The 27,440-nt window shown below is 30.3% G+C and overlaps 1 protein-coding gene across 4 annotated transcripts; it reads right to left on the bottom strand.

Moving 5' to 3' along the window:
- Positions 1 to 1,714: 1,714 nt before the first annotated feature.
- On the bottom strand, positions 1,715 to 21,896 carry LOC148285668 (apolipoprotein D-like). 4 transcript variants are annotated; one of them, XM_088241144.1, is made up of 5 exons: positions 21,636 to 21,896; positions 11,009 to 11,130; positions 9,363 to 9,493; positions 4,703 to 4,887; positions 1,715 to 2,099 (listed from the first exon to the last, which is right to left on the bottom strand). In XM_088241144.1, the coding sequence occupies exons 1-5, from the start codon at positions 21,640 to 21,642 to the stop codon at positions 1,966 to 1,968; spliced, it is 579 nt and encodes a 192-aa protein (XP_088097270.1). In that variant the 5' UTR covers positions 21,643 to 21,896; the 3' UTR covers positions 1,715 to 1,965. The 4 variants fall into 4 exon arrangements, with proteins under 4 accessions (XP_088097270.1, XP_088097420.1, XP_088097485.1 ...); XM_088241294.1 differs by lacking the exon at positions 21,636 to 21,896 and adding an exon at positions 14,049 to 14,599; XM_088241359.1 differs by lacking the exon at positions 21,636 to 21,896 and adding an exon at positions 13,723 to 13,902.
- Between the last annotated feature and the right edge of the window lie 5,544 nt (positions 21,897 to 27,440).

A 27,440-nucleotide genomic window follows, 5' to 3' on the forward strand; every position in this document is an offset into this window, starting at 1 on the left:
CTAGAACTATTACCAATGAAATACAGGAGAAGAGCCGTTCAATATGTACTAAATTTCATGTGAAATCAGTCACCAACGTCCTGGTACTCATTGCCTAGAGAGTGAAGTCTATTGATGACTGCATTTTTACCTTATGATGTCGAAGTATTGTTGCCACAGTATTGGTAGGTTTGCCGAGTTGTCCTTTTCGGTACATTAAAATTAATTAGTGATAAAATTGCAGGGGTGTCAAACATAGAATGGATTATTTTATATAAATTTAATAAATCAGTTATAACTCTCCTATCGCTTAGTCTTAATAATTTCAAAATAAACAGTAACAAAATATAATTTTAAAATTCAATACTAACACCTAATTTGAAATTAATAAATCATAAAAACTTATTTTTGACCTTTTCAATACAATATTGGTGCCTAGAATAATGAGGAGCCCAGATTGTAGAGTTGTACTCCAAAATGCTTCTTACAAGTGACGTGTACATTATATTAAGTGCACCAATATCTTTGAAATCTTTAATGGTTTTGATAATGAAACCCAACATTCTTAAAGATCTTTTACTAATTACCTACTATTATAATTAAAATCAAGGATAACGGAGTTATCTTAAATCGTCTTTAAAGTAAAACCGATTTTTCTGGTATATAAACTGGAAATATCTGTCAGTTATTTCTAATAATTTAGCATGTTTATATGTTATACTAAAATATGAAGAATAAAAAATTAAATGAACAAATTACTGTAAGACGTCACTCCCCATTATGTACACAAAAAATGTTTTTTTTTTCTTTTACGTAGATAATTGAAAAAATTCATATGAATTAAGTATTAAATTTATATAAAAAAATTACTTGAATATTTTTTTTATAGAGAAATTTTGATTTTACTTTACAGACAACTAAAGATAACTTACTCTATTAAATTACAGTTGGGACGTTATGTGTTTTTATTTTATTTTTTATAATATATTTTTGTTAATAAAACTAAGCCAAATTTATTATTTTTAGTTTTAAGTATTATCATCGCGACGATTTCTCTTAGTTTTGTAGTTTATATTTAATCCACGCGTGACGTCACTAGTTCTCTTCGGTGAGTTGGATCAATAACATTACTATCATTGATTGAATTAGGAGAACTTGTGACGTAATTTAAAGTAGTAAATTTTTAATAAATGTTATTAAATATTTGTATATAACCACTTACCGACTTTTTTATGTCAACCGGTTTCGAGACGTACCCGTCTCTTCGTCAGGACACCAATTAAACCAACATGTAAACCAACATGTAAACCAACATGCAAAACCCACTATACACCTTCACCATAGTTGTTGCACAAAAATATAAAACCAACACGACATGCATTTTAATAAGCACATGCACTAATTAGGACAAATATGCACTGATTAAATTATGAAAATATTCTTTTGTTTGAGATTTTTTTTAAAAGTATAGGGGATGGAGGGAGGGGGTAAGCTTAATAGGTTTAATAGGGTGACCATTACAGTGAAACATCGTATAAATGACTATATTGGAAGTTTGTTTGGTTGTTGATCAAAGGAACCTTCTTTTTTAAAGCTTTCCTAATGTGAAATATTTCCATATTATTTACTTTTAACCCTTTATTATTTGTAGAGGAAAGCTTTTAAAAATAATGTTCCTTTGATCAGTAACAATGCAATAATCCGTTTAAGGTAAAAAATAAAATAACCATAATAATACGGTAATAATTGTGACAATTTATTTATACAAATGGGGCTGTGACAGAACCATTGATAAATAATAATTTAAAGCATGGATAAGTCTTTATACAAGTGTAACATATTATTTGCAAAAGTTACCAGCTGTTCATTTGAAATAAAAAATGCGTTTTGGTTCGAATCGTTTTGATAACCATTGATTAGAAAAATACGTATTTTATAGCACTTTTATGACTATTTATGATATTGTAATTTCACTTGGTCAAACATTCAAGCCGGGCAATTTTGCTGGTCGGTCCTAATAAGGAATGCCCTGCTAATCTTATTGTTGTCCAGGATTTGGTAGGCTTTCTGCATCACAGTAACTGGAGCGTTTCGATCTCTCGTCAACAGCCAGAGGAATTCTGAAAATGAAATTAAAAATCACATGTATTCAGAACTGTTATATTAATTTGATGGTATTATAAGACGTTCTGTAAGAGCCTTGTTGAATCCAAGATAAGATTAGATAATGTATTTTAATATCTAATATATCACTTATGGCATATTTTATATATGTCATATTTTGGTGTAATCATGGTCATTATTTTGGTACGCAAAAAGCTTACATTTTAACGTTAACAATCAGCATTCGTTTTTGGTGGATCCCAATCTGATAATTCCCTTCAATTCCTTACAATTTAGACACATTTATTTATTTTCGATGGATTTTGGGGAATGCAAAAATAATATGAACTGACGTCATAGAATTAAGAATACTCCAGAAGAAGCGTAGAATCATATTTGAATACATCGGACTGTGTCCAATAATTCCCCCACTCCGCCTTACTTTCGCCGCTCGCATTCATGAAGTCGCCGAATAATGTTGCTTGATGGGGGAAAAAAAAAACATAACACAAATGTAAGGTAAAAAAAAGTAATATGTTGATTGCTCTAAAATTTTATTGTGCACGCGGAAACATTGATTGACACAACAGAGTAGATAAGTAAAGGGTCATTTAATGAAAGTAATTGAATTAATGAACTTCAAACTTAAAAAATAAAACAAAATTTATTTAGCATAAAACTGACATTTTTATATCATTTTAAATAATATTTGATGTTTTAAAGATAATTTCGGTCAAATGTCCACCACAGAGTTGTTTAATCTGAGATCCCAGTTTCATTAATTCACTCATTTGATAAGCAAAGTAGGGTAAAAAATTTACTACCCTGGAAACACTAACGAAATTTCCATTTTGTTTCTTCTATAATCTGATAGATGGAAAAATAATTCAATTTGTAAGTAATACATTTGTTATATACACATTCATTTGCTAATTACATGAAATGTGATTTCATCCCGTTTATTTAAGATCCTAGCAGTATTTCTGCACTTCAAAAGGACACCATACAGCATAGTTGAATTCAAATCAGGAGTTGCGTACTGAGCAACGTCTACAAAGAAACCAATGGGTCAAAACGTAAACCTATTCATTTATGAGTAGTTGAGTCGCCTTCTGTTTGATGTGCGTATGCGGTTTCTGGACTATTCTTAAGTCTATGCTGGCAACTCATACAAGACTGTAAATATTCCTTTCCTTCCCAAATCCTTCCTATTTCAAACCTCTTGTTGCTTTTACTGTTCTGTGAGCAAGTCACATGTGAAAAGTCACCTCTCTGATAAATCTTTATCATATACTGCGTCAGCATATTTGTACAAAGTGAAGTTTAGTGTGTTATAAATATACTAAATTGTACAGTTCATCATCATCTACAACATTTACACGATACCGGTATTCGTGCTGCAGCAATAGTGAAGTGCTTCATATAAGAAACAATTGGAAAAACATTAAAAGTAAGTAAAAATTCCACACAGTCCACTAAAACTCTAAAATCCCGCTGTTATACTCAATGAACTGACCAAACAATATGAACTGACGTTTATTATATTTCGAAAACGTATTCCTATCAGAGCATCTCTGTATTACGAAGAGTTTCGTAACTATGCCGCTAGGTGTAGTTTGACGTTTACAAAAATTAATATTTATATTTGAATAATTATTGTTTTAAGCTTTCTTAATCCCTTGTAAACAAATATTTACCAATGAAAAATTATATAGTCCACAGCCAAATCTGCCAACGGCCAAATATTTTAATCTGTATCTGTTTTTATGTATTATTACAAGCTTTTTGCTGTGAACGCCGGTACTAGCTATCACACCCGCAGTGCCCCTAGCGGCTGAAATAAAAACTACTGGTCACGCGATAGAAGAGCTGACCGGCAGAATGGCCATTTATGGGATTGCACAACAAACACACAACATTGCAGTCTGTAATGGTAATTTACTGCATTAGTTAATTATACCTTGATAAAAAAAGCTTGTGTAGCTTTGAAACCGGTCAGTAGAAAAAAAATAAAAATTAGTGGTTAAAATCAATGTTTATTTTATTGATTTAACTTTAGTAAAGACAATATTTTTATTGTTTGTTTTATTTGACACATTCCACTAACTTTATATGTGATATTTCTTTACTACTTATTTTATATTCTACCCTGTACTTTAAGAAATTTCACATTTACATTTTTTTATAAATTCATTTTATTATTAAATATACCTTAAAAAAACTTATCTGCTAAGTAAAGTTTGTTTATTTAGTAAAAAGAGTCTCACGTTTTATTTTGAAATAAACTCATTCTTCCATTAATAACTTTTTTTAATATACCTCCATATTATTATAAACAAACCTTTACGCAGTTTTAAGACATTATTTAAAAAAAAAATTTTTTTTTACAAAATTACAGAAGTTGCATTAAAAAGTCTTAACTATTATAGAAAATACAGTAACGGAACTTCCGTTTAACTTGAACAATGTTAGGCGTTTTGTAACCTAGTTTTCTTTATTATACCAATGTAATCATTGCTCTTGACATGTTTAATATCACATTTATCATAGTTGTTCACGGGCCCGATGTGTTTTATTCAATTCTGGCGGTTTATTACTTATAAACATTTAAAGGACCTACTTGTGTTGAAGAACCCGAAATCGTTGCACGAGTAGACCACAGCGTAGGAAGTGTAGTCAGTATCTAGAACCCAGTAAGGAGCTGGTATCTGGAATGGTACGGATGGAAAGACGACTTGCAGTCGAGCTTCATTGGGAGCACCCACAGCAGTTGCAGTTCCTTGGATAGACGATGGGCGACCAGTTCTGAAATCAAAACACCAGAGGGTAACTAATACTGGTGTTATAATGCTGCTACTTCCCCATATCAAAATTACAGATTTGGCCAGTGACAGAAATCATGCTGTCTTTTTGCTATTTGTCTTTGGCTTGTCTTTGGTGTAGCTTGTCAGATACGCGAGACAAAATAAGGTCATGGTTTGTTGAGCTCCACAAAGCCACAGATCCGATGCATCCTGTTCTAGATGTCCTCATTTGATTAGATTGTTAGAAGCACTGTAAATACATTGAATTTCATGTTTCCTTTTAAAATAGTCTTTTTTTTATTGTTTGAATATTTGTTAAAATTTATTTTGGCTTTTACTAACTATTCTGCCTTAATATTAGCCAGAAACACAACCTTCAATATGTAAAAATATCAAATGAGAAAGAAACAATATAACAGATAACAAAACAACAAAAAAACAGAAAAATTGATAAATCAATCAAAATACAAAAAATATTGACTTACTCTCAATCTTAAATCTCGTTTTTACCAACTTGTTAATTTGAATTATGAACCTTTTTTAAGTATTGTAACTTGACAGAATGAAGTATGTTATTTTCTGCAAAGATTGAAATCAGGACAGGTAATCCTGGTATAATTTTTAATTCATTTCGTATTCAATGTTTTCTATAGCTTATAAAAATGTAAGTGATATATACTTTATTGCTTTTGAGAACAGTTTTCAAAAATAGTACTGTCTTTTTTATTTGTTATTTCTAATTAAACAATTTTGATACAAATCAGATGAGTACAATTCATGTACAGCCTTTACTAGAAACACAATGATAAAACCTCTTGTTATCATATAAATGAATGCAAAATGTCAAAAGTAGTCTGTATTTGTTACTTGAGGGTGTATTTAGAAAAAAAATTTACACAATGTAAAGAACATAATATATTATAGAGAAGACAGTACGCAAGACTTACAAAACACTCAGCTTTATAATAATAGTTTGTAAGCCTTTTTACAATTTTCGGACAATAAAAACATTATTCTTTTAACATGTTCTCAGTATCCTTGAATATTGCTCCACACCATGGTGACCACAATATTTCTATAACATTTTTAGAATTGAAAAGATTTTTAAAAATGCAGCATTAAAAACTATTGACTATTACTGATACCCTCTTCCGTTATAGATAACCCTGAACGCACTGAGAAAATTGCATCTATCATTACCCAGGTTTGTCATTTTTTATAAAAGTTTTTTTCTGGAATCGATGTATATTTTCTCACTCTGAACAACTACAAAGAACTTCAATAGCAAATAATAATTATAATTTGATAAAACATTCTATTATTTATTTTATAGGATATATTGATATTATCGAATGATATTTAATAAATGTAATAAGAAATATAATAAATAGAATATTAATGATATGTAGTATGATAGTAATATGTATAAACTTAATATGTATGTATAAAATATAATATGAATTTTTACATGCGACTCGTATATGTATATTTGTGTATGTATGTTTATGCATACATTACAAGTGCCCCGACTCAAGACAGATTTTCTAGCGAGTCAGGGCAAATTCACAGGCATGGGTCGTTCCTGATTGTGTCGCTTTAAACACTGTCTCTGTTCCTTATAAATGAATGTAGAATAAATAAATTAATATTAAGTAGTATTAGTAATGGTATTAATTAATAAATAAATAAAACTTTTTTTTAAATATAAACAAATTTGTTTGCTTTATAGGCGATATTTTTTAATGAACGTATTAAACGAAAAAAAAATTCTGAGTACTTTATTTTAATTATATTTATGTTATAACTAGAGTGATAGGAGAGTAGGCTAAGTTTTTTTTGACATTGTATTTAATAACATACATACATGTTTTGTAAATATATGTTTTTGTAATGGCGGTTATTGCTTAAAATAAATCAAATAACAACGAAAAAAAAAATAATGCCCATTTAAATTACCCTATTTAATTACTTAAAAATATTAATACTAATATATCAGTATATAAATTCAAAATAAATTTAAACAAATTTTTTGAACCCAATTAAAAACAGCTTTCGATTGTAATTGTTATAAATGTATAATTATTTTCTGTTATTCTTTTTATTTTGTGTAATTTTTTAATTTTTTTTTCATGTGTATTCGAAATAATATAATTTCAAATTACTAAATAAATTAAATTGTGTAAGTTATTCTCCAAGCAGAAGACCTAGTCTCTTTTCTGAAAAATAACTGCTTTAACATTTCAAAAAAAAAATAGATTGCGTATAATAAAAAAACATGTGTTAATTATATTATTCAATAAAAAAATAAAAATAGATATTACGTAAGGTCAGTGTATAATCTGACACTTTTATTATTAGATTCAACATTCATACCAAAAAAAACTTAACAAATAACCGCAACGTCTTTTCTTTCAAATAATATTTGTCACGCAACCTTGATACCCAAAGAATGTCAATAAATATATATCACGCATCCTTCTACACTCATTAGACTTTAAGTGTAAAAGAGTTTGTGTAACGTACAAAAAATTGACAGGTTTTTACAACGCGACTTTTAAAAAATGCGCTAAACACAAAGTTCAACTTATTTACAATATTTTATTATTCTCAAGTTTTGAAAACGATTATGTCACGTTTGACTTGTAATACAATATTTCTTAACGCCCATTGGGTTTTAACATGAATATTTTTCTATAACAACATACACAAAAATACCTCAAACTTTTATGAATAGAACGACGGCGTACTTTAAAAATATTAATACAATCATAACTCTTTTTACTGCTCACTACTTTGACCCCATCTACAATATGCTTCTCTGAGTATTGAGTCTGTCCAACACCGTTTTCTTAAAAAAGTAGCATGGTTGCTCAGATTGCAAAAGGGTAATTATTGGTATTTTGAAATAGAGCAATCTCTTAATCTGTCTTCATTGGAAAAACGTAGAACTGAGATGAAGCTTATATTAATTTTCAAAATACTAAATGATATAAGTGATGTCCCTTCTCTATTGCAATCAATTTCTTTTCATGTTCCCAACCATGTCACCAAAAGTTAAAATCTGCTATTTATCAAATCTTCTGGGAGCAACTTTCGTTTTTAAGTCCCAATTTCCTAAATGTGTAGATTAGTAAACTCATCACACAACTTGGAATTCTTTGGGATAGATCTTTTTATTTTTATTTATTTAACTTTTTGTTCATAATGTTAATTGTACATTAGCGGGCTTATTGCCAAATTTAAATTTCTTCAAACCAACCAACCAATAAAATAAAAGTTTAATTTTTATAATTCAAGTTCATTTCTATTTTTATATGTCGTCAGCTTTTTTTATTTTTATTTTCTATTAAATATGTTTTAACTTGAATTATAAAAATAAAACTTTTATTTTATTGGTTGGTTTGAAGAAATTGCCATTTGGCAATAAGCCCGCCAATGTACAATTAACATTATGTACAAAAAGGTAAATAAATAAAAAAATATTTTTAAAAAAACATTCAATAGGTGCACAAATGTCGAGATCCGTGAAGTGTGTAAGGCTGGGACATGCATTATTGACAGAATCAATACAGGGGTGCTGCGTTGGTTTGGACATGTAGAGCGAATGGACAGCGAAAGAACGGCTAAAAGGATCTCCGATACAAATGTTGATGGATACAGAAAACGAGGAAGACCGAGAAAGACATGGCACGATCAAGTCCATCAAATACTTGAAGATGGACATGTCAAAAGTAGGAATAATCGGCGTGCGTGCATGAGAAGATGTATGAATGTAGAGGAAGCGAGGTCTGTATGCCAAGATAGAGTGTTATGGCGTTCTATCCTCTTTGCCTACCCCTACGGGGAAACGGCGTGATGGTTTGTTGTTGTTGTTGTGTTGTTGTTGAAAACAGTGTTTTTTTGAGAAGAAAAATAATATTTTCAGACATTTCTTCACATATTTTATAAATATATCTTTCACTTCGTTATCTCGAGTGATTATTACTTTTTGTTATTATAATTAACACATTACAACAGAGATAAAGATCATTTTGAAAGAAGGAATTTAGTATAGTCTAGGCATCTACAGTGCTTATGACCTGTCATTGTCAGGTTTTATTTTACACACTGTATACTATTTACCATTTTGCCCATATTTGAAAATCTAAGAGGTTATTCCTTCAATTATTCCATCTCAAATATTGTTGATTTATATCATATTTGCCATGGTGCTAGCAATATTGAGCTATCTATTGGATGTTAACATAAGTTGTGTCTGTTTTTTAAAAATTTAAAAATAAGCACTAGAAGTAATACACAATGGTTAAGCTTATACGTCATTCAAAAGAAAATTTTACGTTCTACAATACAATGTATTTGCTTTTACGTTACAAATGTTATTTTATTTGAATACAAGCCTTCAACACGGAATGTCAAGACGACAAATGTCAGCATTTTTGACACCTCCTTCTGATAATCAATATTTGGTATACTTACATAATGTGATACTGAAGATTGTTAACTTGTACAGTTTTTCCATCTGTTGAAGAATATTTTGCTTGAACACATTTCCCTCCGAATTGAAATATTGCAAAATATTTTTCTTGTTCATACCAGGTACCCAGATACTGAAAAAAAAAACTATGAATTTATCGTAAAACATATTACTTAAAATACACGTCACAAGCGTAAAGTCAATGGCATATCAATTCGTGGGTAATTTCTTTCCTCACAATTAGTTGTCTAACAGACTCCGGTCATGATCAAACGCGATGCTAGGCTGAAAAATGCCGTTGTGTTAATTGAGAAAATGCCATAATTCCACTGCAACTGTGACAAACTAAACAGATTCATAATTCTATTCATAAATTATCGTTTATGCGCATAAATAAAAACACTGACAGTCAGTGTCGTTTCTTTGGTAACAAGTAACAGAGGAATTATTTGTGTATTACTATATTATTCTCACTCAAATATATGCATGTTGATCGTCGTTTATATTTCATGACGCTTGACTCACGCACTTTCGGGTTCGATTCCCGGTAAGAAGACAGATATTTTATATGATTTTTTTCAAATCTGTGTGATCTTTGCTGTGATTTTCCACTGTAATTATGTCGTCTGAACTGTTGTGGTGCAAAAAAAGGAAAAAATTATTATTTATTTTAAAAACGTATTTAGTTGATTGGTGTAATAAATAAAATATTTTTTAAAAATAAACTAGCTAAATAATAAATAAATGGTGTTTAGCAAGTTTTGCTAGATAAATAGTCTAGCGGGAGATTTTTTCGATGAATACATGTAAGCACCACACCATCAATTAATGCTTTATTATCCACGGTAAAATCTTTAGGTATCTTAAGGTAATTGATACATATATTATTATTTGTTTCTCTAATTCATATAACTATATCATTTATTTTCAAATGACATTATATAAACATGTTTATGATCATCTGTACTTGATATTTATTTTATAATTCTGTAGTTTAAAAAATAATAATTTCTTAAAATTAATATAACTACGTAAAATTTAAAATACAAAAAATCTCCACCTGAGAACAGGCTGAGACATATAAGATAAAAGCTAACCTAAGAGGACACTCCGTATTCATTTTCAAATGCACTAGTGTTATAAAAATTCATTGGTAATAAATATATACCTAAATATACGCTTCTTTCGCGATATTAATAAAAAAAATGTTATAACCTGTACAAAAATACGAAACTATTTTAATGCAGTTATTAGCGTCGTGGCCAGAGTCATGACCGCCCCTGACAACATTTGATTTTGCGCCCTCATGACTTCTTTTCTAAGAAGAAAAAATAAAAGATGGCTGTGGGTCTGCAAAGTGCGCCTCTGGTAGCCGCACGCCTGTCTTGCACCCCCAGCTACGACGCTGGCAGTAATATCAAACCGTTGCTTAATTTTATAAATTAGAGTTGGTTTGCTTATTTTGTGATTTATTTACAGATAAAAACCCATGCTAAAATGTTTTTTGTTTGTTCTTAATATATATGTGTTCATATTGCAAAATTTAAAAAATGTATAAGTAATCATTAATAAGTCAATGCCTCTGGGTAATGAACCAAGTATTTGGGAAATTTATTAAATTTTATAAAGAAATAATCTATTTACATACCTGAGTGACGTCAAAATTTTGTTTTGGGACTATGGTTTTGGAACATCCTCCAAAGAATGGCACTTGTGCTTGGCAAACCGCAGCAAGCAATAATATAACAACTCCTAATGAAATCATTTTCCCTGAAATATAAAGTAATGTTAATTCAGTACAACTTTTAGAATAAAGTACGTTATTTTACGAATGAATGTTTGTTTGCTTTTCCGATAATTTATTTTAATAAAAAAATCTGGGTTAAACATTGCGTAAAATCGCTTAATTTAAACTAAATTGCCAACCGATATCAGAACACGACGCGACGCCGACGGTTCCTTTGTCAAGGCGCAAAGATAGAAAAACAACAGTGTTCCGAATCCAATGGGACTTTTTATTTTAATTCAGCGGGAAGCTTAGCAAAATACGGTTTTCATTGCGTTAAAGTAAGATGGATGTCCATATGAGATATAAACTTACTTACGAAACGAAAGAGTGACCTCAAAAGGATTCAGACTTAGCGTTTTAGGTACTAGTAGTTAAAGTGTATTACCCTGCAGTTGGTTTACTAATTTACATGATCTATGCACTATTCAATGCGAAAAGAGAATTATGACAATGAATGATAATTTCATATAAAATAAACACATGTAAAAATAATTTATTTTTAACATAGATTATCACAAATTAATATTTAACATATAGATTTTGAGTTTCAGTGCGTCCATAAATGTATTTCAATTTTCAATCAACGATACTATAAAATCCACAATCCTATCAAAACATTTGAGTATTTAAATATCTGTCTCATTTATTATTACAATGAAAATTTCATGAAAATATATTTACCTTCACTTCTTTCAATAAAAACATAAACAGTTGATTAAAGCTTAAATCTTTGAGAAGTATAAAATGCCTTCCAAAGAGTCTGACCTCAAACAAACTACTAAATTTTATCTCTTTCTAAAACGTGTTTTATAGAAAACATTGAAACTGAAATGTTTATTTCAAATTTTCTTTACATCTTACGAACTCTAATGCGCAAGAAGAAATTTTGTTTGTTAAGATTATGATAATAATGTTTATCATAAACTGAAAAGGTTCTAGTACACTTAATGGAGCAAATGTAACCGGTATATTTTATTCATTATAAGATAACATCAATTCCCACGTGAAAAAAGGGAGTTTGCATTGATTAATTGTTTATTCGAGACTATATTACGAATTCCAACATTTTGACATATTGGACCATATTTTATTAGCAGTAAAAAACATCAAAATTGATCACAAATCTGATTGAAATTTGATAAGAGTAACGGACATCCGCATATTTATTACGTGCACCGTTAAAATAATGTATTTACATGTAGTTTTATCTGTCGTATGGTTTGTATAAATTAAAAGTTTTGAAAAAAATTGACATAATTTATTATTTATTGCTGTGTTTCATGAGACACGCAGATCCCTGCAGTACCAACACTTTTCTGCATTTAACTCTTAAAAAAATACGCTAAATAATTCCTTAGCGCGCGGTGATGTAACATCCTGTTATGGTAACATAGAAAATGAGCGAGCGGATGAATTAGCGAAAAAAGCTTCCAAAATGAGAACTCTCCCTACCACATTCCCATGCCATACGTTAAAAAAATCGTGCAAGAAAAATCATTTAACACTTGGAAAAAAATATATTTATCAAGCGATACACTCAAAATAACGAAATCGTTTTTCAAACATTTAAAGGATGCAAAGATACTGGGAAAATATCTTCATAGATTTCAAAAACGAGATAATGATTGCTGCCCTTGCGATGGACTCAGCTCTCAGGACGTCCTTCATATATTACGCGATCGTCCTTTGTTTGATGCCGAGAGATTAACCTGCAAACAAATGTGCGCACAATACGGCCAATTTTTGAAAATCCAGAGAAGTAATAAAAAATGAAGCCACTACGGAAAGATACATTAACTTTCTGAAGACCTTAGTTACAAAAATAAAAAAAAATCATGAAGGAACGGACCCAAACTCGTGAAAAATAAGTATTGTACAAAATATAAACTTTGTATGCATAAGCAAATTAATAAATAAGCGAATAAAAAAAAAATAAAAAAATATCGTGTTACCACAAGTCAAATACGGAAAATTCTAAAGTTTAGACATTTGAAAAAAATATAAAATTTCCATTATTTATTTAAATAAACGTACAATTCAGCCCTATTATTCTAAAATAGTCGGCCTCGTGATGTAGTGGTCAGCGCGTTTGCGTACTATGCAAGAGGTCTCGGATTCGATTCCCGACATGGTTGATTTAAAATATTGATTTAAAAGGGTTTTTTGACACTAGAATATCTCATAGTCCCTGGACTGGTACCTGAAGCATAAGACTGATCATCTTACCTTAATGTATCAGAAAATGATCAAGATACGCTGCGTTTCGTTTACCAATGCAGAGCCCTATGCATAGGTGCAGAAAGGGAATGATGATGATGATAGTAAAATTAATTTAAAAAATCATAAATTTGCCGCTCGTTTTACATGCGTGCATCCCTCATCGCAGCCAATAACTGACTGAATTTGTTTAACACAAACACTAGCCACAAAACAGCGTCTTGTTTTTTGTTATGAGTTCATGAGCTCTCTCTTATACAGATTTATTGCTCTATTAGAAAACATTCATTCTTCTCGTAGCGAGGATAAATGTTTTTTGTTTTAAAATCCAGCATAGTTTTACAAAATTAACTTACCAAATCCGGTGTGAAAACGTATAATTGAATTTCACAAAAAATACTATTTCACCATAAAAAAAAAGTAAGAAATCAAGTCTTGTATTGTATGTAGACTAGAGTGACATCACAGGCACACAAGATTTAACATACAAGAATAAATATCTACGGAGAAGCAACGGCAACACCTTTCATTTTACTGCAGTCCACAGTCACAATACAAGAAGCAATATTACCATCACTTTTTCCAAATATGCTATTTGTAATTAAGCGAGAAATGATTATTTTTCACTTGTATATTTTTATAAAAGTAATTATCAAATATTAAATATATTAATTTATCATACCTGTCCTGTAAGGATTAACAATTGTGATTCCTAGAAACGTGATGTCGGCCGTGAGGATTACAAAATAATAAAGTTTATCTTTGTTTTCCTATGAATTACAGATAAAGTATGCAAATGTTTTATCTAGGATTGGAAACTGATAGTACTATTTACATTGAAAATTCAGTGACAATACTAAAGGCTCTCATTTTCTTATGATTTTAAAATATGCGTTTCACATAATATCATATGAAACTAACCTATACAAAAAAATAACTAAGTGTCAACTAAATTTGTGGCAACAGAGAAGAAAAATTTTTTTAAGAAGGGAATATGGAAGTCTAAGCATTTACATGACTTGTGACCTGTTTTTGGCTGGTTTAAGTCCCCTTTTTACACACTGTGTAACATTCACCATTCTGCCCATGTTTAAAAAATCACTTTTTCTCAACTCTTCCATCTGTTTACTTTAGGGAAGTAAAGGAGCTGAAACCTTTTTAATAGAAGACTAGAAGGAATGTGTATTTAACCACGCACTTCTTTCGATTGTTGCGCGGTATTATTGACTACCCTGAAATTATGCGGAGCATTAGCTTTTATGTTCCGGATAATTACCTTAGACAGCGCCAGCGTCAGCATAGACTGTTTCACATTCCAATATACAGGACCAACCTGCCAATAGTTATGCCTGTTGGAAGGGCTATCTCTATGTTGAACAATATTACTTTGGACATTGACATTTTTCACGTCTCTCACGTTTTTCGTTACAAGATTCTCTTACTTTTTAAACATATTATTCTCTTGATATTGTGTAAAATTATGTGTTTTTTTTATATATACCTAATTTAACATTATTTCTATATGTATGAATTAAAATATTCCATTTTGTAATGTACATATATATGAATAAATAAAATTGAAATAATGTTGGTGAGATTCATCCGGCTAAACCAATTAGCCCACTAGGCAACGCCTGAAAACAATTTTCCAATTTTTATACTTCTTCGTTTACCAGTTAGTTGATTCAACAATGTTTTGTTCAATCAAACAGATATGGATTTTCTAATTAAGGCAGAACGGTGAATGTTACACAGTGTGTAAAGTGAGAACGAGAGAACCCTTTTAATACCCTGTCATCGCTCTAATTTTCTTGCCTCCTCTTTCAAAGTTATAGCCGCTCGATTGTGAAATAATCTACCCACTAAGGTTAGAGACGCCCCTTCTTTATTTAAATTTAAGTCCAGATTAAAATGTCCCTATCTAATTATTTAAATTGTTCCTTTATCCTTCTTCTTTCCTTCCTATCACCTTTCCTCTTCATAGTATAGTGTTAATATTTTTTTTTATATATTTTTTTTGGTAATCTTTGCTTTTAATTTTTGTATAAAATTGTAAGATTCAATAAGTCCATGTATTTATAATTTTCTCAAACTGAACGGTATGGGTAGGTAGGAAGAAATTGCCTTAAGGCAATATGCCCGCCCTTATATGTATATATATTGTATATGTATATAAAGTGTTAAATAAATAAATAAAGTTATCACTTGAACCAGCCACTGACAGGTCATAAGCCCGGTAGATGCCTAGACTTCCATCCTTCTTTAAAATGTTCTCCATCTCTGTTGTAATGTGTTAGTACTGCATTATTATTTTTGCTTAGTTTTTTTTTCAGGAATAACCTACAAAGCCTTTATTTTTTAGGTTTGTTAGCGGGTGGGAAGAAAAAATACGGAAAGAAGTCATACAAAAAAATATATCAGAACTTTTTTTTTCTACGTATTCAGCCTTGTTTTCTCAACCGCTTAATAAAAGCTTCTTCCACATCACAATACCCAGACCAATTGAGGGAAAAATACGTTTTTTATAATAACCGTCGGCGATAAAACTAGCGATGCCAAGTTTACAGTTGGCAGTCTAACCGAGTGCGACACGGCGCCTGTCTAACTGTAGGAAATATTGTCGTTTTGTAGTTTAACATTTCCTTTAAGATGATTTTGCATTTTTCGGCATAACTTTACAACAATTGTAGTTTTTAGTTAATAGAATAATCAGCTAAGCCTTTATTATAGACGCTTGCCGCGGGTGAGACCCAAACCAATTATTACTGTAACTGTTATTTACTCATCATAATAAAAATACTTTATAGTATTCCACTTTTATTTATAATTATTTTATAATTTTTTTACCAGTGACCGGGTTTCGTCGCGACGAAATTTATAAATAAAAGTGTAATCAAACTATATAGTAATTTTCTTATTATAATTAAAATGCAGTTCCACCAAGAAAAGTCAGTAAAAAAACTCAAGTTATTTACTCAATAAAAGACACGTTAAACAGATTTATGTTTTTCCTAGAACCCAGCCAGCAGACACTAGATATAGCTTTATATACGATGATTTATGCGATGTAATTCGATTTTCTCCGCTCGGCGTTTTTTTATTTGTTTAACTTAACTTAATAAGTTCAATCCAACGAAGAATCAATATGTATCTTTTTGGGTGATCTCGTGCAACTTGAATTCGTTCCGACGTTTTAACTACCATTGCAGTAGCCATCTTCAGGGTAAACTGTATGTTTTCGTAGAAAAAATATGTGTTTATGTACTAGTTTTTTGTCCCGTGTCACAGTCGGCAGTAATTCAGTGACAATTTTGTGGTATGTAGTGCCGAGAACCATGCTAAGTTTAATTCCAGCCCATCTTTGTTTATGTTATTTGGGTATTTATTTATTTCAATTGCCTCTTTTATTATACTGCGCTGTAATTTCTAGATTGATACAAAACCTTTGGTTCGAAGGGAAAAAAATGTCCTGTGTCCACATCCGCTATTGCATATTTTTAAGGTGCCCAAGTTTAAGTCTTTTTTATATGAAATTCCACGGGATTACCCAAAAAAGATACTTATTGATAACAGTGACCGCGAAACCCAACGCACTTATCTTACGAAAAATTCCTGTAAAAATAATAAAACACTAGCAAGAAACAGACTGCTACTTCTAGAAATTTTGAACTCTATTGATTAACTCCCTAGAGTGTTAGTGACAACTAACAGTTCTTCATATTCAAATAAATAATAGGTTTCCATAAATTATTTTTAAATGTCAAGTCCAAACAAGCTTTTAAAGGGATCGACAACTAAATGCATTAAAAAAGTATGCACTATCTCCTTTGATATAAATTACAAATCCTAAATTAACAGACACCTAACTTATGATACAAAAACAATGTAAAATTAACACGACGTTCGGGACCGGATTAATCTACTTCTCGATCAAAATGTACAACCTCCTAATATTGTTCATAAGGACATTATTAGGAGATTGTGCTGGTGATATGTTCCGCTAATGACCACTTAAGCTAACAGTTAAGAAATTTTATTTATAAATGTATGTATATGTGTGCATGTGCAACGGTAATATTGTTAAAAATATATATTTGTTGTAAATTAGGCGGGATTAGTACGGTTGTGCATTTAGTGAGGATAAGGAAGAAGGGAGACTTTAAAAAATGCATATTTAGTTTTATATAAAGTAGGAGCGACCTGTATTAAATGATCCCTCGAGGTAAAACGATCCGTTAAGATTTAAACAAAACTACAAATGCAAACAATTTATTACAATTAATTTTACAAACATTCTTTAAATTGTATGTCTATCTTCAAACTGTACTCATAAACTGCAGCCTCTAGATGTCAAAAGTCCTGTATCTCTTGAGCATTTATCACAATTCAGCTTTAAAATAGACGGGTAAATATCTCAGAAGACTAGTGTCTGTTTTCAAATCGCGTAAAATTGGCCAGGCATATCTGAAAGCCGCAATATCATTAATTTAGTCGAAAAAAATTTATGAAATAGTTCTTTTCAATCCCAAACTGTTGAAACAACGGAACAACAATAAGAATCGGAAAATTCTCTAGCTCAATGACGTTTATTCAGAGGGATTTTGTGCATCATCAGCTTCACCTTTGACTATTATTTAGTAATTATTAAATATTGCCAAAAATAATGGATAAACTTTTTTTTTTTTTAAATAAAAGAAATATTTGCGTTCTTATGATTTACCCAAATATTTCATTTTGAGGGCCATTCTCAACTAGAAAATGAGTGGGATTTGAACGACGGACCTTTGGTCCGTGAGTCCGAGACGCTAGCCACGGAACCACAACCCGAACTTATAAAATGACTTTTTTTGTTTTTGTTTTAAAATTGGTATTTTAGATATTCTAGAATTGGGTTGTGGTCCTGTGGCTAGTGTCTCGGACTCACGGATCGAAGGTCCGTGGTTCAAATCCCAATCTACCCCAACTTGATTCCCATTTTCTAATAGTGAGTTATTTACAACTCAATGAAAATGGCCCTCAAAATTAAATATTTGTGTAAATTATAAAAACGCAAATATTTCCTTTTTTAAAAAAAGAAAAAAAAAATATTATTCATGTACCTGCATGATCGTATTTAACTCACATTTTATTTTCTCCATGGGGGTAAAATGTTCATTAGGGATAGGGGGAAAAATGATCTTTTTGTTGGGTTTTACTAAAATCGTTCAAAATCTATATGTTTATAGTTTTTTTTTTTCATTTAATATATGAGTTGTGGTATGTAGAAAAATAATTGCGCTTTTCTAAACTAGTCAAATGATTTTAAAAATTACATTTTATGTTTATTTTATATCATTTTCTTCTATATAAATCATTTTGTATAGGTTTTCCCTACCTGTCAAGTCATATATTGAATTTTAAATGCGTAATTAGTGCTGTTAGTGTGATATTTATAGTGAATATCTTAAAAATTTGTACTATTCACTGAAAAAAACCCACAGAAAAAAGAATTTTAAGGATGTGTTTCGCTTATTAAATCCTGCAATTATCTACAAAAAGTGCTGAATAAACAAAAAAATCTCATTTATTTCCCCGAACTGTGGAATGACGTGATGAGAGACAGTATATTAAAAATCACTCAATGGTCAGATTTGTCAGCTATGTTATATAACAAAATATTTTAAATATTCATAACATACTATTGAGGTAACTTATATGACCCTGAATTCAGCAAAATTTTATAATATTATTTTACAATGTTTTATCGGCGGAATATTATTAAGTATACTTTAATATCAAATTTCTTAAGAATATGACGTAGATAAGATGTTGATTTTTATGATTTAAAGGTTTTTATAAAATTAAGAAAAACAGAAGTTGTTTTCATGCTTGGGGCCTTGAATTCTATTCCCGGTAAGGTCAATATGTAATATTTTTTTAAAGGTGTTTTTTTACTGCAATAGTCCTAGGTGGGCATCCAAGCTTTAGACTTATGATCTTAATTTCTGATATATTTCAATTGCTGTGCCATTGCAGTGCCCTATGTATCATTAGGTACGTTTGACTGAAAAATATTGCTGTAAAAGAAAGCACGGATAATTTTAATATTTTACTAGTGGGTTTCGTGTCGAAATAATAAAACAATAAATATTTAAGTCATTTGAACTTAGAGAATAATTTCATTTGAAATTAAATATTTTTAAAAAGGCATATATTCTCTTTTATAATTTACTATGGGAGTCTAGGCATTCAATGGCTTATGATCAATCGTAAGGTGGTTTAAATGAGGTTCCCTGCATAATGTCCAACCAAAATATTAGTGAATAATTAAATTATATTAATTTTTCAATTCTGTTTAAATTGTTTTATTTTATCTACCGGTTTCGGGTCTGCAGATCCATCTTAAAGATAACTCTAAACAAGTGGTTTTAACAAGTATTATTTTTTATTTGAACCCAACAATGCATGTGTACTCCAAATTTAATGTTTCTTAGTCACTTCAGTTTTTTTTTTTGATAAATATTATTTGAGTTCTAATTATTTACCCGGATATTTCAATTTCTGGAACATTTTTTAAGCGTAAAATGGGAATCAGGTTGTATTAGGATGGGATTCGAAACTTTGATCCTTGAGTCCACAACAATACAGAACTCCAGCCGGTTCATAAATTCAACATGGTCAATTGTCATTCTCGGTCTTATGCTTTAGAACACTTTAGATGCAATCAAGGTACTATGAAATATAACATTAAAAATCACCCATCCGAATAAGTATTTTATGTAAGCCTAGCCAGAAATCGAACTCAGAACCTCAGGCATAGTAAGTGAATATAGAAAAACAAAGCGAAAAATGCGGAAAATTGAGAAAATTTGAGAAGGATGTGTTGAAATATAGGTAATTTACAAGGTTCGCGAACTGTTATTGGCTGGTTTAAGTTTAATTTCCATTGAGCCTGTATTAAAACATATAATATAATTATCACATTATTTTTTAAACTTCCTTATTACCTTTTCTTAAATGTTATCTTACGCTCTTGTAATATTTTGTAGAGATATTAAAATATTCTAAAATAAGACTTTTTGCTTACGATGCATTAATATAAGGTGTAAGTCTTTAAAGATTTAAAAAATCACTAAGAAAGACCAGATCTTGTCTTGGGGTAGTAATTATTTATTTTTTATTAGTTTTAATTTTATTTAGTTGTATTTTATTTTATTAGTGCCTGTATTTATTATAAGAAATTCTATTTACCATTGTTAGAATAGACTGCATAAGTCCGTCAAATAAATAAATATATTACATGTAGAGAGAAAATTATAAAACAATAATAGACAAATTAATTCAAAATAGATCTTTATAATATACCTATACGGCTAAAAATTGATTAATTAAAACTAAATATAAACAAAACAAAATACATGAATATAAGAACAAAAAAATAGAAAAAAACGCCGCATCTGAAAAACTGAACGAAGTTAACGAAATGACATATTTAAGTGTAATGGTGGATTCTAAACTTACATTTTATCAAATACGAAGATGGTAACGAAAAAGATTGCAAAAAAAATCGATTTTGGAAAAAATGACAAGATTTGTTGATTAGAATTCATACAAAATTATTTACGGCACAATTATTGAACTGCACACTCACTACTGTAGCAGCATATGATTTTCATCACAACAAGAAATTTTAAAATTACCATATTACAAAAAAAAGCTTTCGAAATCTTTTTTTTATAAAACCGATACAAATGTGTAAATTTAATGTTAAATGAATTAAAAATACAAAAGTATAAGCTAATAGCATTTTGCAAAAGACAGTATAAAAATATTATGAATTGGGAAAAAAAAATATGAAGAAAAAAAAATGATCAAAATTCAAACAGAAAGTTTAAAAAAATTGTGTTAAATAACTTATCAAATATACATATTTACATTGTTATTATGAGAGAGTACACATAAAAATATGTTAATGAATGCCTTATTTCAAGATTAAAAATTAAAATAAAATTTTTAAAAAACACTATGTACATTTTTTACATAAATATTGATAAACTCTGTATAGCGTAAAACTCAACTATTGCATACAAAATTGTTGGTACATTTAAAGTATTGCTAAATAGTTTGTTTACCCATGGTGATGATAATCCAAAACAAAACTTTATTTTATTAAAAAACGAATTAACCTTTCAAAAACAAGATGCAATGTTATTTGTATATTCTTGCATAACGGTGCATAAAGGCACACTTACATGTTAAAATCTACGCAAGTATACCACTTCAAACTTACCGTTCATGATCAAGTTCAAATACGGTAAAATACTTGTAAGTTCACTATCACACTTGTTTCACAGAACTTACTCGAAAGACACTTCGTATTTACGTCACCCTACACAAGTTTGACTTACGGATTAAGTTTTTTTCAAACTGTAATATTATGTCAATTGCAAGAGGTGTTTTTCCATCCAACTGAACCAAGATGGGGACAACGGATTACTGGGCACGGGGTTTTAACGCAGCTGGTTTTACGGAAGACTGGTTTTTCAACTGCAGTTTGATAAAAATCGTATAACCTATTTTTATAGTGTCCAGCGCATAAAGTTTAACAAGTTTTTTAAATAAAACTTGTGGTTACTTTTTATCGATTTATCTAAGACTAAATATATGTAAACAAAAAAGTCACGAATAAATTATGTACAACAGGCAATTGACGTTGGGTCACACCACATAGACAATGTCAACTCCTTTAAATATTTAGGTACTGAAATGACTAATGATAATAATTATTTAAAGTACCGAGATTAGAGCACGGCTATCGGCAGCAAATTTATGTTATTATGGCCTATTTAAACATCTGCGATCGAAATTGCTAACTAGATAAACTAAGACCATTATTTACAAAACTCTCCTCAGATCGGTCATTACATTGGCGCCAAATGCTGGGTTATGACCAGAATAGATGAAAATATGGTATAAGTATTTGAAAGAAAAATATTTAGGAAGATATTTGGTGCTGTCAATCAAAACAGAGTGTGGATAAGACGGTTTGATCATGAATTAGGGGTATTGTATGGTGAACCCAACATTGCACAATTCATAAAAATAAGATGACTACAATGGTTGGGTCATGTGCACAGAATGAATGATAATCGCACCCCAAAAGAGATTCTTTATACCACTCTGAAAGGCAGACGAAGCAAAGGCAGACCAAAATTAAGATGTCTGAATAATGTGGAAAGTAACATAAGAGGGATTGGCTTGACGAACTGGAGAAGAGCCGCAGGGTGCAGGGACGAATGGAGACAAATTTTGGAGGAAGCCAGGGCCCACAACGGGCTGTAGCGCCACTGATGATGATGACTTACTATCGACTGCATGCTTTTTGCTTTGTTTTTTAAAGTGTTTTTGACTCGACGCTCCTTGCATGGGGAATATGCATCACAAATATGGAATCCTATGTACAATTGCATTGAAAATATTCAAAAAAAAATCGTTAAGTACATGCGTTTTCGGTTGAAACTTGAATTTAAATCAGATCAATATATTCAAATGGGTAAAAAACATCACCTATTACCTCTGCAAAAACGTCGTGAAATAGCTGATATAGTTTATCTATTAAAAATTGCCTCTGGTTCAAATGACTCTCCTCAACTACTATGCAAACTCTTTATTATTGTTTCTTCCAAAGTCCTAAAGAATAACTTTCGTCTTCATATTCCTCTTATATCATCTAATTATAAGCAAAATTCATATTTATAGCGAACTGTTAATAATTTGATGTAATCATAAAATCATCAAACATATATTTATTTGCGAATAATCACAATGACTTGCGGCGTTTGCTTTCGAAATAATTTGAGTATTTTTTTATTTTCTTTAGAAATTAAATAAGATGACTGTTTGTTTTATGATCGAAAATGTTTTTTAACTAACTGAGGTACTACTTGCAATAACCTGTAATTGGCTTATTTGTAAGTTGTTTGGTTTTATAAAGATAAAATAAATAAAGCTGTTAGTTATCAAAATAAAGTTTTTTTTTTTTTAATGACCCTGAAAAACAATAAGAGATAAGTCAGTCTTGCAGTCAATTGGCGTATTCGCCTGTCATGCATGAGGTCTCGGGTTTGATTCCTGACAGGGTCTACTTGATATATTGGTTGGCACCTGACGTGTACGACAGATCTAACCTTCGTGAAAAAAATGAAAGATGCGCTTTAAGGAACCAATGCAGTGCATTATGCATAACCGAAGGCGGACATGATGATTATGTTTACTTAGGGTTATATTCAAATTTAAAAGGTGACAAACCAAATTCAAAATTTATGACGTATTAAATGCGTGGCCCATGCAATGGACCGTTTTCGCGGGAATTCAAAATTATAAATTTCAAAAAATTAAATTCAAGTAAATTTTTTTACACGACAGTATTTTGTATACTCTCGTTAGTTAAAAATTATAAACAAAAAATGGGATATTTTCATATCGTACTATATTATATGGAGAAATAAATCCATTGGTCTCCAAAAAAACGTTGTTTTTAAAAAAATATATAATTCATGAAAAAAGGGTTATAGAGGTTTTGCAATATTTTTTATTTTGTTTCAGTTCACAATTTTGAATATTTGGTAAAAACAAGACAGATTATATTCCATAAAAAAATCAAGGTTATATCACACTTTTTCGAGTGCTTTTAATAATATGGACCCGGAAGTACATCATACAGTTTGATTAAGCAAGCATTATTAAATTTAAATATTTAATACAATTACGTTTTATTGACAGAACAATAACAACTTCAAGATGTTTAAGAATCAGTTTTTTTTAAACATGTGTATTTCACCCGAGGCTCACATAATTGCAGGTTACCTTGACCGTAAATAAAGCGAATTTACGTCAAAATACGAAAATACAAATAGAGGAAATAAAAATAGTTTTTATTGAATCAAATGTAAGGTCAAATTGATTTGATAACCAACTCGTAATGTTATAAGGAGTCAACATGTTGGTACAATGATCAGCGCGTTTGCCCACCATACAAGAGGTCTCGGGTTCGATTCCTGCTATTATCATCATCATTAGCTCGACATCGATGGGTAGGTCTTGACTAAATCCAGGAGTCTCCACCACTTTTGCCAGTCTGCTGCCCTTCTTTTCCAGTTCCTCACTTTCAACATTCAATTCATTCTTAAATTAAATTAATTTATTTGAAAAAATAACACGTACATAACAAACTAAAATTTGAGGCGTACATATTATAACAATAAAAAAATATATTAAAGAGGCTTTTGTCAAAGTAGTAAGGAGAATACTGCTCCGAAAAACCCCTTCAGATACATGGAACAGATCAACATCCAGAGCGATGTTGCTCAGCAAAGCTGTAGCCCTTCCAACAGGCATAATTATCGGCAGGTTGGTCCTGTATATCGGAATATGAAACAATCTATGCTGACGCTGTCTTAGATAATTTTCAGGAACATGCAAACCAATGCTCATCATAATCTTAAATTGATAGATTATACCGTGCAACAATCGATAAAAATGTGTAGTCAAATGCACGTTCCTTCTAGTCTCTAACCTGTTGTAGCCAAGCATACCCTTGAGAATCTCGATCGGGTAGAGTCAAGAATAATACCCGCACTATCTCATGTAAAGATATCTCAGAAACTTATTTTGGATTTTCTCTATCATAAGAGATTACTTAAGTTTTTGTGGCCCCCAAATCGTCGAGTCACTCCCGAGTCTACTTCGCCCTAAGGAGTTGTAAAGAGTTCTCGAGTATTTTTACGCGGGTATTTTTGAAAACCCTGGCAGTACGCAGAACGAATCCTAACATTTTCAATGATTTACCACTGATTGCCTCAATGTGATCATGAAATGTCAGGGTGCTCACAAATTTAACGCCCAGATCCTTAACATTTGATGTTCGAGTCCGATTCTGGCCATTCATTTTGTAGCGAAAAAATAGAGTTTTTTGGGCTTTAGAGAAAGACGTGACCGAACACTTGGAAACATTAAACCTAAGTTTGTTTTGCCTTCACCATTTGGATATATTAGATGTATCCGCTTGGAGAAGACAAAAATTGTCAGAAGTTGTCGTTTTCAAAACTAGTCTTTAACCATTTGCAAACAACAGAAAACGCGAGTTCAAAATTACATTTTTAATATCATTAATGAAAATTGAGAACAACAAAGGACCCAGGTTAGAGCCTTGCGAGACTCCCAAGAAAGTATGGAAACACTCTGACGCGAATAGACCGTAGAAGACGTATTGGTTTCTATTTTAATTTGTTTCAGTTTGTTTCGTCTTCCCCATTTACATATATTAGACATATCTGCTTGGAAAAGACGAAAATCATCCAAAGTTGTCACCTTTTTAAAAAAAATTGAAAACATTGTCATATCTGTGCTGACGCAGTCCGTCCATCGCATTTCGGGCCTTCCTGGTCTTCGTCGTCCTTGTGGCTCTGAGAGAGTTGGACGTTTTATTGGGTTTTCGTCGTCCATTCTTATTATATGAGCAGCTCATCTCAAGAGTCCCACCTTGATGGAGTTGATCACATCGGGCGCTCGGTAGATTTCGCATAACTTCTTCCTTCAGTTATATGTACATGTCTTTTTTGAAAGAGTCTTTTTGTGTTTATGTCTATTATTTGTCTTAAAATATTTATTCACACCAAAATATAGCTAGAATCAAATCTATTTTGTAATATGGGACAACCATCAAAGTAGATTTTTTGTTATGAATGTTTACGACTTTCAATTCAATTAGATTATTGTTATAAATAACCTGCTAAAAAACTTCTTAGGATGGATTGCCTTAATATATATTTTTTTTTATCTGCTAAAAAAATTGACCCAATAATTGCATGTTTTTAATCATGGAAAAATGAACTATCACATAACTACGTGACGTTATCGTAAAGCTGCTTAATAAAAATTTAATTAGGGATATGATATATTTTTTGTTGGTGGCATAAATAATTGAATTGTTAATTTCGATAATGACCAAAGTAAAAATTTACAATATCCATTAAAATCATATTGGAAGGTATAAATAAGGTACATGCAAATCAAATGTGTTTATTTTTATGGTATGTATATTATGACGTTGAAATATCAATTCGTATCACATTTTTTAAATCAGGAGTAGTTTTTTTCTTTCTTTCTTTTTTAAATTTATTTATACATTTTACCATATTAACATATTTTGTTTTAAAATATTTCACAGTTAACAAAGGTACGTATCCCGTTCCAAGCTACGCAATTTTATTTTAATACAAAACAATAATTTATAGGTTAATTTAATATAAAGAAAGAACAAAAAAATAAAATATAAACTTACTAGTGTACGCATATTTATATATACATACATACTTATACCCATAGGCATACAAACACATACACACACACATAAAAGATACTCAATTTAAATAATATAGGCGAAACTTCATGATTTTTATATTTGTTTTTTGAGAAATATTTTTATATTCTATTTTTTCTATCCAGTAAGAATCTCCAATCCGTGGCATGCATCAACCTCTATGACTCCCTAAGAACAATGTCATGAAAAAGCAAGGTCACCAATGTCATGAAGAGGTATTTAATACTTTGGCAGGTTTCGAAATTAACGATTCAATTTTGTTTTTCTTTCGAAATAAAATACTGCAAAAAACGTCAATTTGTACTCGCATCAATTGTTTCTTGTTGCGTGTATGTATTTTCTATTTTATCATATATTTCTTAGATATTTTATTGATTATATTAAAATGTTATTGTTTTCATATTGTGCGTATTCCTCAAACAAAAGTCATCTAAATTTTTAGAAATTAAAAAAATATACTGTCTGACAGTAAAAGTAATATACGCATTTAACTTTACGTTCGTGTCTCGTAATTTTTAAAGGAGTATACAAATAATATTTTAAACGAATAAAGCAGTTTGTTGAAAAAATATAATTATTATAGTTTTTTAAGTTAAAGATAAGTTAATGTCCCTTTGTGTTTGCAATATTTTTAAGTCTAGATTTACGGTTGAAATTATACTTAAAATTGTACTTCGTTGAAGTAAGATCATTGAACTAACTGTTCATTGCATA

This window comes from Micrasema longulum, unplaced genomic scaffold (assembly GCF_059751315.1).
Source record: "Micrasema longulum isolate JH-2025_06_02 unplaced genomic scaffold, ASM5975131v1 h1tg000015l, whole genome shotgun sequence".
Classification (NCBI taxonomy): domain Eukaryota; kingdom Metazoa; phylum Arthropoda; class Insecta; order Trichoptera; family Brachycentridae; genus Micrasema; species Micrasema longulum.